This window comes from Artemia franciscana, chromosome 7, assembly GCF_032884065.1.
Source record: "Artemia franciscana chromosome 7, ASM3288406v1, whole genome shotgun sequence".
Taxonomy (NCBI): Eukaryota; Metazoa; Arthropoda; class Branchiopoda; order Anostraca; family Artemiidae; genus Artemia; species Artemia franciscana.
In genome coordinates, this window is record NC_088869.1 from 62,958,376 (window position 1) to 62,971,411 (window position 13,036).

At 35.1% G+C, this 13,036-nt stretch overlaps 1 protein-coding gene across 1 annotated transcript in view; it reads right to left on the minus strand.

Moving 5' to 3' along the window:
* LOC136029578 (baculoviral IAP repeat-containing protein 6-like) overlaps nt 1-13,036 on the minus strand; it is a gene marked incomplete in the record, with an annotated part of 362,481 nt that overhangs the window by 152,762 nt on the left and 196,683 nt on the right. The window contains 1 exon segment of the mRNA XM_065708074.1: nt 11,022-11,124. Coding sequence (XP_065564146.1) covers nt 11,022-11,124 — 103 coding nt within the window.

Consider the following 13,036-nt stretch of genomic DNA (forward strand, 5'->3'; position numbering starts at 1 on the left):
AATCGAAGTTTATTGCATATAGTAAGGTTGGAAGTCTTGCAAATGTAGATAAAAAGGCATTGTTAAATGATAGAAATTTTGTCCCAGATGAATGAGGTTCATCAAGTCGTCACCAAGGTTCCTTTCTTGATTGCAATTTATCCGGGAAGCATCAGATGGATCTATTTGCAGCTAAAGTTTTAAGAGATCTGTAGGCTACACGGGGATTTAAGCATATTTCCCTCTATAAAGTCTTTTGACTAGCCTACATACCGTGAAACAGTGAGTCATTACATTTTTTTATGGTTGAGTTTTGTGGTCGAGTAATTTTTGTTCGAATTGAAGAAAAGTGTGAATTCTACAGAATAAAGTTGTACGATGATTGAAAAATTATGTTAAAGGAATGATATAGAATCTGGCTTCAAGAGCTTATGAGTGCTTGAAGTAGGATAAATTCGTGATTACAAAGCTACCATAATCACGATTATATGTCCTTCTGCCTTTATTCAGTTTTTTTTTTGTTGATGGTGCCCTTTACTCACATGGTAATAGGAATGCCGATAATTTCGTATTGAGTATTGAGACGCCTCCATTCTGGCTTCATTATTCAGAAATTCGAAATAATATGAGAAAAAGTGCCATTTGAGATTAGTTCGACGGATCCTTGTATCGGTGGAAATCGAAAAACCAAGAACACTTGTAAAACAAAATCAAATAAGTAAGTCAAAGGGTAATCACATTCTGGCATAGACATCAAATACCAGCATTTTCAGGATTACGTAATTACAAATTATTTTCCTCATAATTCAGTATTATACACTACTTCTGTAAAAAGTAACATTTCCTTATTCTGTTTATATGTTTCACTTTTTTTTTATTCTTCAGACAAATACTGAAAAACAAAAAAAAATTAGGTTTTCAGGCAATATCAGGCGCATGAAAGGTGCTAAGTTCGGTAAATCTAATTTTCAGTAATCCATCTAAACTTTAAATTAGGTCAATCTAAAGTATATACACACATTATATATATATATATATATATATATATATATATATATATATATATATATATATCGCCTACTGAATCAAATTACATATTATTTTTTTTACTTTTTTATTAAGTCTTGTGCAAATGGCAGGCAGCACGGGGGAAGGCAGCGATGGAACCATAGTGAATCACCAAAAAAACTTTTTGACAAAAGGATAAAGCGTTGTAACAAAGGTGCTGCACATTTCCGGAAATTTATATAAAGTGCATATTGTCTGTCCATCTTATGCAGCATAACCACCTTTTCTCGGACACCTTATGATTGGATGCAAATTTGGGCGAACAAGACGATATCGGTCAAGAAACGCCATCTAAATCTTATAATCAAAATCTAAAGACGACTGAGAATGTTAGTACCCAAACGAGAAGACGTCACCACTGCGGCAAGGCTTCGATACTAGTGGAGAGGCTTCGTCGAAGCCCTAGGTACCATCATTGGCTCTGGAGGATGTACGTCAAGTAAGGAAGATTTCGTATTTGGGTTTCTGCCATACTTCTTAAGCAGTAGACACAGAACGATGCATCAAAAACAGAAAAAGAGATAAATTTTTCAATCAGAGTTGAAAACTTGTCTATGGGTATTCCATTGAATTTCCCACCTGCTTTGGGAAAAAAAAATCGTTCTTAAAGTACCGTTAATCGGCAGCACACGGAAAGTCCTCAATCAACTATTTTTCCGCCTTAAAGATGTACTTCCTTAATAAACGACAAGTAAACAATACTAAAAGCTACTGCACTTAGAGGACAAAAATAGAAGTTCGAGAATGTAGGATCTAAGAAATTGGTGTGGTTTCCATGAAAGTCTCGTCATCCAAAGTAGTTAATTTCCTCATAGTAGCATCAATTGATTTAATTGGGAGTTGTACTACTCGTTCTGGGATACTCTTAAATACTGTTAATAATAGAATTTTTTGAAATGGAGACCTAGACTACGCTAGATAGTAGCAATTTAGCAACAGGGACGTTTTTTGAAACCTATTTATTGTGCTCTTAAATCCTCTAGTAGGTTTTTATTCATTCGGGATGTTTCAGTTCATCCTAGGAGCGTGATTATTTTCTTAAAGGTTGGGGAGACCAACAAATATTGAAGCATGAAATATGCCACTGTTTTTAGCACAAACACTGCCAGATATAATTTTATGGATGATATACCAAAATGCTCCAAAGTTTTTTAGTCACATATATACGCTTTACAAAATTTTCGGGATTTATCCCTCTCCTCTCGCCCCAAAAACAAGATTATTCTGGAGAAAAGCTTACAAACCTTATTTTGACTACCTTATAAAATGAACAAGTGCTAATATACCCCCTTGGCTGTGGTAGAGATGATGAAAAATATTTTCTGTTAAAGAGTATGGCTTGGTTGCACCTTCTACTTTAGGTAAGGCAAATTCATCCCATGCTTTCTGGCTTTCCAGAAAACGATTTTCGGGAACGCCTTATTAGAAAGTTATCTTCCGGCATGACATTCAATGTCAGGAACATGAAAATTCCCTAGTTAGGAAGCTTTCTCTTTGGCAATTTCCCCAAATTCTATCTTGGGAAAGCATACCAGCGAACAACATTAAATGATACAAAAATATGGGGCTTGAAATTTGTAAAAACAATTAATGGCACGGAAGAAATAATGATACAAGTAGATATAATATTATTGCATGAACTTAACTTGACATTCTCCTAACAAGATCCAAGAGCTCATATGGCACTTGTGACGAGGTCGGAAGAGCCAAGAGCCGTTTTCCAAGATTTCCGGTCCCCCTAACTCCCCCCAATGTCACCAGATCCGGTTGGAATTTAAAATAAGAGATTTGAGACACGAGGTCCTTCTAAATGTCAAATTTCATTAAGGTCCGATAACCCATTCGTAAGTTAAAAATACCTCATTTTTTTTCCAATTTATCCGAATTAACTGTCCTTCCACTCCTCCCAGATGGTCAAATCGGGGAGGCGACTATTTGTAATTAATCTGGTCGGGTCCCTGATACGCCTGCCAACTTTCAGCAAATGAAATATTCGCTATATTGATCATGTATCTAGTTTCGGATCTCCTTCATGTAAAAATTGGGATGGTCCGAGATTCGAAACCCGAGACCTCTCGCACCCTAAGCGAGAATTATACCTCTAGACCACAAGCCATACTTAAGAAGAACAATCATTTGTTTTACAGGCAAATACAATTCTCCTCAACTATCTTGTTCACTCGCTCCTCCCCAGATGGTCGAATCAAAGAAGAGACTATTTCTAATTTAATCTAGTCTGGTCCCTATTACGCCTGCCAACTTTCATCGTCCTAGTTTATCTGGAAGTGCCCAAACAGAAAATTCGCCCCAACTCCCCCAAAGAGAGCGGATCCGGTCCGATTATGTCAACAACGTATCTAGGACATTTGCTCATTCTTCCCACCAAGTTTCATCCCGATCTCTACACTCTAAGCGTTTTCCGAGATTTCCGGTTTCCCCCCCTCCAATTTCCCCCAATGTCACCGGATCCAGTAGGAATTTAAAATAAGAGCTCTGAGATACGAGGTCCTTCTAAATATCAAATTCCATTAAGGTCTGATAACCCATTTGTAAGTTAAAAATACATCATTTTTTCTAATTTTTGGTATTGGTAAATACCAAGTGCCATAAAAATATAGGGTGAAAATGTACATGGCACTGTAAACGCCCCAGTGACCAGAAAGTCAGTTAGTTAGCTTTGTTGCTTTCAATTTCTAGACCTTTCTCAGGGCCCCGTTACCCTGGAAATATCAGGTAGTGATCTCCAGGATTCCCCTAAAACTTAGTAACAATAGAGCCCAAGTTTTTTTGTTTTTTTTTTTTAATCTCCTTACATTTCACGAAAAATACTTTTAAAGAATATACAGGCTTAATGTAAATGAAACAGCTTCTTGAAAACCATGAGAGTGTGAAAAATGGAAGAGAGTGAGGACGATAAATGTTTGTATACTTCCCGATAACAAATACTATACGCAAACAATAGGCAAGTTTCATAACTTACAGGCCTTTCCCCATGGACTATGCGGGGTGGGGTCATGATACTCCTAAAGCATAGTTTTTGGATATTTCAACTATGCCTAACAAAATAGCTACATAAAAATGTTGATCGGACGATTTGGGAAAAAGGAGCTTGGGAGGGGGACTAGTTGCCCTCCAATCTTTTTGGTCACTTAAGAAGGGCACTAGAATTTGGCCTCTCTCGATCTTTTATGACCATCAGTTCCATAAAGTTACCCCTGAAAACAAAAAACAAATAAACACACATCCAAAAGAACGCATCCACCCATTCTTTTGACAAAAAATGGAAAATTCCAAATTTTGTATACAGGAGCCTGAAACATCTACAACAGCGATGCCTTATATGCTGAATCTGACGGCGTGATTTTCATTTATTACTTGACTTTTAGGGAGCGTTTCCCCCTTTTTCGAAAATCAAGCAAATTTTCTCAGAATCGTAGCTTCTGGTGGATAACACTAAACTTGGCTACTTTTATATATTCGGAATCACATAATCTTTTTTTTAGAGTTTTGGTTACTATTTAGCCGAGTCACTCCTTACTTACAGTTCGTTACCAAAAACTGTTTGAAAGACAATAGCAAAACCATCCTTCTGAAATTGTGTCATTTCAAAAGAGAGTATACTAAACCATGTTTTCTCATTTTCTCCAGAGTCTCAAAGGCTTGCCCTGATTTAAATGAAATAAATGTATCAAGAGGTTCTCTAAGTAGACCTAAGGATCGTTACGTTCGATTCCTAGGCATCTTGCTTGACGAAAATCTTTCGTTCAAGTATCATATTGACCTGATTAAAATGAAAGTCTCCAGGAGTCTTGGAATCCTTAGAAAGCTCAAATATATATTTCCAGGGTCGATTCTTAGACTCTTGTTCTGCAGCCTAGTTCAGTCTTATGTTTCATATTGTTCTGTTATTTGGATGTCAACTTTTCCCTCGTCTCTGAAGCCACTTTCAAAACTTTATGATAAAGCAAGGACTCTTATTCAGGAAACTAACCGTTTTTCACTTAAACCCTTGCTTGATTTGAAATCTCTCTATTTTCTTTCTTGTTCTTCTTTCGTTTTTTTACAGTTGCACGGCCATCTTCCTGCTGTCCTATGTAATAATATATCTTTTGTTTCTGATCAATCGACTTATCATCTCCGCACTTCCAACAATTTACTGGTTCTTCACACACCGTCAGTGAGGTCTGACTTCAACCCTCTGACAGCTTGCAACAGGATCTGGAACACGCTCCCAGAGTTCGTACGAAGCTGCCACTCGTTTGGTATGTTCAAAAATTATGTTAGAGATTTTCTAGCTAGTTTTGTTTGTTTGTTGTTTTTTTTTTGTTTTTTTTTGTCTTTATTTTTTATTCCGGTTTCCCTTGGAGTTGATGTCTCTGGATTGAGTTGGATATTTAATTGAGTTGGTGAAATTATGTGCTACCCCCTGCCTAGCTTGTCATTTTTTGGAGATTATTAAGGTGGGCGACTCAATTTTTGGTCTTTGTTTATATTTTTTGTTGTTGGTATTTTTTTCTCCCCTGTTCTTTCCCGGCCATGGAGCCTTATGGGGGAGATTGTCTTGAAGTAATTTTTTTGTTTATGGATTTTAATGTTAAATAAAGAACTCAGAACTCCTCTATTAGTTTCCCTCCCCTCATCAATGAAAAAAAAATTGGGAAAATTCTCTCCTTATACTCAAGTCTTAACAAAGCCTCCTATTTAATAAGACAATGTTGTCACGGTATATATTTCCCATTTTAACTATTTGAGATACGATACAAAAGCACTATAGCCAAACTCAACTCAACACTCAATGTTTTTATTTCGGGCATAAATTATCTTTTAGAGCGCAATGTGTCACGCAACAATAGTATAAACGGGCAATTCTATTTTAATGTTTTGTTGGAAAAACCGTTATACGGCATTCCATTTTTAAATCCATTCAATGGGAATGGTCTAAGACGTCTATTCCACTCTTCATACAGCCCCTTTCGTGGTTCATCGGATATATGTAGGCTACATAAAGAACGGGTTATTGTTATTAATTACCTACATTTTTATAATTTTAGTTTCTGAGGTTGGTAGTACGCCAAGGTTGGGAATTAACTAAGGTTACAACTACAAGTGCCAAAAATAACAAAACAAAAATAAATAAAAAAGTAAAGGAGAATTTATTTTCCATGCGCATTCGTTACTCCCACTTAGATTAAACCTACATGTTTAAAATAAGAAAAAAAAATCACTAATTCTTGACAACATTGTTTCCTGGACAAGACATGTCCCTCTTACTCCTGTAGAAAACAGTGGTTACATTCGATAAGGTCTTGTTAAAACGGCATGTGCGACGAAAGTATTTCCCCCATTGACTTTAACCATTCACAGGGACAGATAAAACTTACTTCCTTGAAATTGAATCTAAATAGGGAAGGCATTCATTATATCTGTATTACATAACTCTAGCGCTGGTCAAGGTCACCTCAAAGGGGCTAGACAGAAATTTCATTTGACATTTTAGCTGGGGGCAGGATTTTCCTCTTTTTCATAAATGACAGAACAGAATGATAATTTCTTTAAATTAATTCCATTTTCACCAGAAAAGAATGTAACTAATAAACAATTAAAGATATTTCATTTGACATTTTAGCTATGGGCAGGATTTTCCTCTATTTCATAAATGACAAAATAGAACGAAAATTTCTTTAAATTAATTCTATTTTCATCAGGAAAGAATCAAACTAATAAACAATTAAAGTCAAGCTTATCTTTTTATTAAAGAAGGAGAGGAGCGGGGGCAGAAACAATAGTAATTCTTGAAGAAGCTATACATAACCTACGGTATTCTAACTAGGGGGATAGTTTTTTTTTTCCTATTTGATGAGTAATTGAGCAAAATAATATTTTCTTCAAATTAGTTCCATCTTTTTCAGGGAAAGATCGAAAATAACAGAAGATACTTTCGAGTCAGTCTTTTCGTTTTAAGGAAGCAGTGTGTGTGTGTGTGAGTGTGTAGAGTGGGGGTGGCTGATAGGTCATGTTTCATTGTCAACAGAGGTTATACAGGGATGTTTAGAGCGATTGCTAGTTTTCTTGGTGCTTTGTTGCTGTTGTTTGAGGTTTGCCGCGTTTGACCAGTAGGTCATATGCGTTCGTATCACTTGATTTTTCTGTGCCTTATGTAATAACTATTTTACTTTGGTGCCATTTCAGAGAATATTCACTAAATTCGTATATGTATCACTTATCTTTCTTTTGGTAGGGGGTTATTAACCTGTAGCAATTGCCTACAATAAAAAACAAGGATGAATGTAATACCTTTACGTTTTGTCATATTGCAATTGTAATGTATATACAAAAGATTTATAATGTATAGTACATTTGTATGCTATAGATACAACTTCTATAGCACCTTATCAAGACCTACCCAAAATCGTTTGAGGGTTTAAGGGGGGATAAGATAGAAAGAAATGTATCTCCGAGGAGCTGTTTCCTTAAAAATAAAACCCTTAATTATTTTTCGGAATTTTATCATAATATTTTGGCTAGTTTCTCTATCAAGTTTTTAGAAGTTTTCATCGTAATTAAATTTGAAAAAAAAACACAGCTCTTTATTTTACCGAAGAAGACTTATTTCCTGACGAAGGATATCCCTATTAATTCCTGGAATATGCCTGCCTTGATAACTTCTATAGCACCTTATCAAGGCCTACCCAAAATCGTTTGGGGGTTTAAGGGGGGATAAGATAGAAAGAAATGTATCTCCGAGGAGCTGTTTCCTTAAAAATAAAACTATTAATTATTTTTCGGAATTTTATCATAATATTTTGGCTAATTTCTCTATCAAGATTTTGGAAGTTTTCATCGTAATTCAATTTGAAAAAAAAAACAAAAAAAAAACACAGCTCTTTATTTTACCGAAGAAGACTTATTTCCTGACGAAGGATATCCCTATTAATTCCAGGAATATGCCTGCCTAGTTCAATTTATAGGATTTTAATCTTGCCTATTTGGATGTCGAATCGCTTCAGGAAACACGAGCCAGGGAATACAGATTCCTATGGCAAGGATAACAGGGGATTTCTGTAGCGCAAGCAAAACCTATTGCTATCATGATCACAAGGGAAGGAAAGATTGGAAAAGAATTAGAACACCGATCCAATTAACTTACGAAATTAAGTTTTTAAAATTGGAATACCCTTGCCAGAACAGCTTATACCTCTAGAAAATAGATGAAAGTGAAAAACACTATACATTTCTGTTTTTGATGTTAATATACTAAACACCTGATTTTTTTAAATTTGTCTTTCTTGTTAAATTATGCGACCGAGAATGAAGAAATGTTTACAGACTAAGGAAGTATTGATCCAAACAATATTATTTAAGCACCAATTTGTCTTTGTCAAGTTGGTTTGACAAACAAATCTACAAAAAAAACTGACTTAATGATTCAGGGGTCAAAGACGTCCAGAAAGGGAGAGACAGTAAAATTTGTGGAAGGTGTTCAAGCTTCTTGAACCCCTGCAACCCTTCAGTTGTGATCAAAACCTCAAACACACAGGTTACCAGGGGAATAGGTCTAAAAAATATGTTAATACTTTATAAACAATACATTTTGAAAGCATCCGCTTTATGGTGAAGTAAAAAGAAATCATTACCAAAACCCTGCGAAATTTCCTTTCCATTTTTTCATCAATTTCGATTATTTTTTTCAAGAAATTCTTGGATTATCGATCAATTTATACAGGCAGTGGGCCTATCCCTGTTATTTGAATTCCTGTCGCCAAATTTTGGTTTATCAGTCAATGGATATGTTCATGCAGACAAACGTTTCCTGCTTGCTTTTTGAAAAGCATCTTTATTCTCATAGGCTTGCAATTGCTTATAATTGATCGGATACAATAGGTGCGGTAGACGTTCAAAAAAGCTTATCCATGCGCAAAAAGAGAAAATCCTTAATAACATATTTGGTTTGTTCTCTATTTCTTTGGTTTGAAAGCAAAGGCCGAAGTCCTTAGACGTCAAACTCAACATGGAGCCAATCAGAGTATTCCCTTTTCTCAAGCAACATTGCAGTAAGCCCTTCCATATTTAAGGTTAACTAAATACGAGCTGTAACGTCCCAACCCCATCTTTACATTACCAAAACGCTGTGATGCATTAATGGTATACTAACATATACCTCTCAATACCACATTCGGTGTAGACGATCATACTTTAAACAGGGTTTTCTGATCCCGGGTGCACGCAACCTTGGGTGCATAAGATTTTGTGCGGAAAACATTTTCAAGGTCTGATGTGGTATATAAAGCATTGCTGCGGCAGAAATCGTATAGCTTGCGCAAAAGGGCAAAATGAAAGACACTAGTAAATACAGCTAAAGAACTGGATCAACTTCGAGCAGTTATGTTGACCTGAGGCAGCTCTGTGCTTAAAATGAGTTATTGAGAGTAGTAGCGGTTTAAGGCGTATTTAATAGTCCAATTATCAAATAATTAACTAAATAAATTTTATAAATATATTTAACTGAGATAAAACAATTAAGTGGAATAAAATAGCTGATTTATTAAACCTTAGGCAGTTTTTAAAATTTCCCTATTATTTTTTATTTCCAGGTCTGCGCAAAATTTGCCAACGGATGCGACGTTCAAGATCTTTCGATATGAACTATATGTTTTTCAACCCTTGATATTCCATTAATTCCAGGTTTTACATGCATCAATGCAGCTTACATGCATTGTAGAAGAGAATTCTCATCTGGAAAAAGATCAAAAGTTCTTCTTCGGAAAATCCGTTGATTATATTCAAGATCGGTGGGTCCTTCACAGATTGCCTAAAGGATCCTATACACTTGAATAAATCGAAAGGTATAACATCTCCCAGCATCAAGACCCTTGTTGCACCCCCCCCCCCCCCCAACCCAAAAAAAACCTTCAAGACGTGAAGAACTAGCGCAAATCCATCCTTCTGCTTGGCATAGTGCTCAGTTTATCATAATGTAATGTGGTGCATACTCCAGTTGACTAATGGCAAAGACGAATTCAGATAAAATACAACGGAGCTCACCAGAGTAACTCTGGGAAGGATTCGATTATGATCTTACAATTATCAATGCAGGTGAACAGCTCACATTATTTGTTTATTGTTACAAATTTGATAACAATACTAAGTCTTAAACCAGCACTCAGGGTTAATTACGGAAGGGGCCAGTTGAACACCTTAGTCCACCCAGAAATATTACCTTCAGCACAGTCAGCAACTAGGTTTGTAATGTAAGGGTTCATTTACAGCTTACGAATTGTATACTCTTCGGATGATCTGCAATTCCTGGGAATGGAGTTGGTAACTAGACGGAACCAACTAAATACCTGATATTCTGGCCCAAAGTCTTCATTCAAAAAAGTATTGAAAATTATGCGATTTAAAAAAAAAAGGCTAAAATCTCTAAACACACATAATTACATATAATGTTCAGCCCTGACACCAAATGTCAAGATTAGGAAAGTATTGAACTTAACAATAATGTTTATACTTAAGTTCTTTGGTTTAAACTAGTTTAGAGTTTGGTTTATTTCAAGTCTCGGATTAGCCAAATACAATTTCTTTTTACAGATTGTGATTATTTTTACAAAACTATTATTGGAGGCACTGTTAAAATATATTTCTGTGGTATCCGCAAAATCATTAAAAGCAACTTTCGTCTTTTCTCTCACTTTTTTTTTACATAGATATTTGGTTTCAATGGAAAAAGTTAATTGATTTTTCTTTTTTATTATGAAGATTCTTAGTAACTTACGGATTCTACTCAAAAAGTAAAAAAAAATAAAATAAATAAAACTGTTCTTAGCTACTTTTCTTCTTTTATACAAATTTTATATTGCTTATTCTATATCAGGATTAAAAATAAAATATCCAATTTTTTGTGGAATGTGTTCTTCTAGATTAGGAAGAAAAAAACAATAACAAAACATCCAGAATAGAAGGAATGGCATTCTTACCTTTGTGTAGCTAAACGTATCTATAATGTCATTCACTAAATCCTGAAGTCCTTCTTCATTTTCGTCAACAGTTTCGGCCTCTTTGTTAGTCCCTCCAACATGCCTAAAATGTAACAATCGCATTGCGTGAATATAACGGTAAACATGGGTCTTAAACTTTCTTCCAATACATACAAAGCGTGATAGAACCAAATTTTTCGCACAGCTTATCGTTTGATATAGGCCTACTTTCAGTCAAATGAATACCTGCAACTAATCCTTTGCCAATCTTTTGAAGAACCACGATTCATCTTCCTACCCTTCTATCCCTTTTTTCAACCTGCGAAAATACATCCTGCGCCTTGGGTCCATTATTTATATCTTCACTGCTTCCACCGCCAGTACTAATAAAACAACCCAGGTGAGTGAAGCTACCCATTGATTTTTTATATTACCTACTTCTAACGTTGATAAATCTAATTAGCAAATTATACCGGTCATTAAAACCCTCCCTTGACTGAAACCATACCGTCGTTCAAAACGAAAGGCCGAGTCTCAAACTCTTATAAAAATTAGTAAAAAAGTGCGATTGATTCCATTACTGGAGTTTCATCCACTGATTAAATTTTTCCTAGGCATGAAATAGGAATAAAGCAATTTTGAGCCGATCTAGCCATTTGGTGAGGTATCAACCAAAATAAAGTAATATTATTCTGCTACATACAGTAATTTTCTGAAAACTTTCGGAATAAAATCTTAAACAAAAATTATATCCGGACCATCAATCTGCTCTGCTATTAAATAGTTAGAGATCTCACACGAAATGTCATTTGTGACAAAAAAGTCACATTCCGACTTGGAAATGGTGATATGGAATTGATGGAATCTGATGTGCTCAATTCTAATTCTGTATCAGTTTTATTATTTTTAATATTAATCTACTCGCATAACGATTATGAAAAATTTAGTATGCGTAATTCTATTCAAAGTTTATTGCCTAAAAATGCCTCCAATCGCGGGATTATGAACACATAACTAGTTCGAACAGAAAAGAACAAATACTATTACCAGTTGGGGCATGCATTTCAATCACCCTCCAATCCTTTGATAGGCAAAAGCTACTATAAATCCCGATTTAATCCTAGATATGAAAAATATTAATCGTGTGAGTTTGAGGAATTGACATACCCTTGAGTGTTAACAAAGTCATTTTTTAAAATCCAGGAAGAAAGAATTCTCTCCCTCTCGCAACCCCCTCTCCCAAATGAGCACCCCTATGAAATAGCTTGAAAAATTGTAAAGTCACCTACTAAACTATTACATCACCTAAAAACATCTACAGTTATTGAAAACTATATTCAAAAGTGTGACTTTAAAAATAAATTTTAGCAAGTCTACACAGTTTTACATAGAATTAAAAATAGAAAATTTAAATCAACATTAAAAGCAGGAAGAAAATTTCAGTTAAAACACAAAACATAAAACAAACAAACCATGAGAATGCCGCTGAAAAAGTAGCAAGGCCACTCACCTCCTTGAAATTTTATCGTTTTATATTACATTCGTGAGCATAAACAGGACCCGATCTTTAATCCACTTTTTCTTGACAAGCAATATATTACTTTGCCAGAAGGAGAGAGCGCGCGAGAGTTATCATTTTTCCTGTGCTTGCTTGGGCAGTCATTCACTCCCATAAGAAGAACGGTTTATATTCCCAGAGTATCTCAACTATCCTCAATTCACATAAAGGAAGAAAATAAGTGCAATTTATCAATGTCTCAGCCTTCCTCTTCCAGAAAAGGAAAAAAAAACTATTTATTTAATATATCAAAAGCTTTGAAAATTACCTTTTTGGGGTTATTTTGCTTGTGTTTCGCTAGGCTTGAAAAATAAACTAAAGTTTATACTACCCTTGCTGACAAATTAACGATAGGATAAAATTAAGTCACTACCAGCGAGAAGACATAAGAAGCGAGCCTTACATAGGTTGAAAACGTACAAACATACGACATAAAACAAAACAAAAATATTTATTT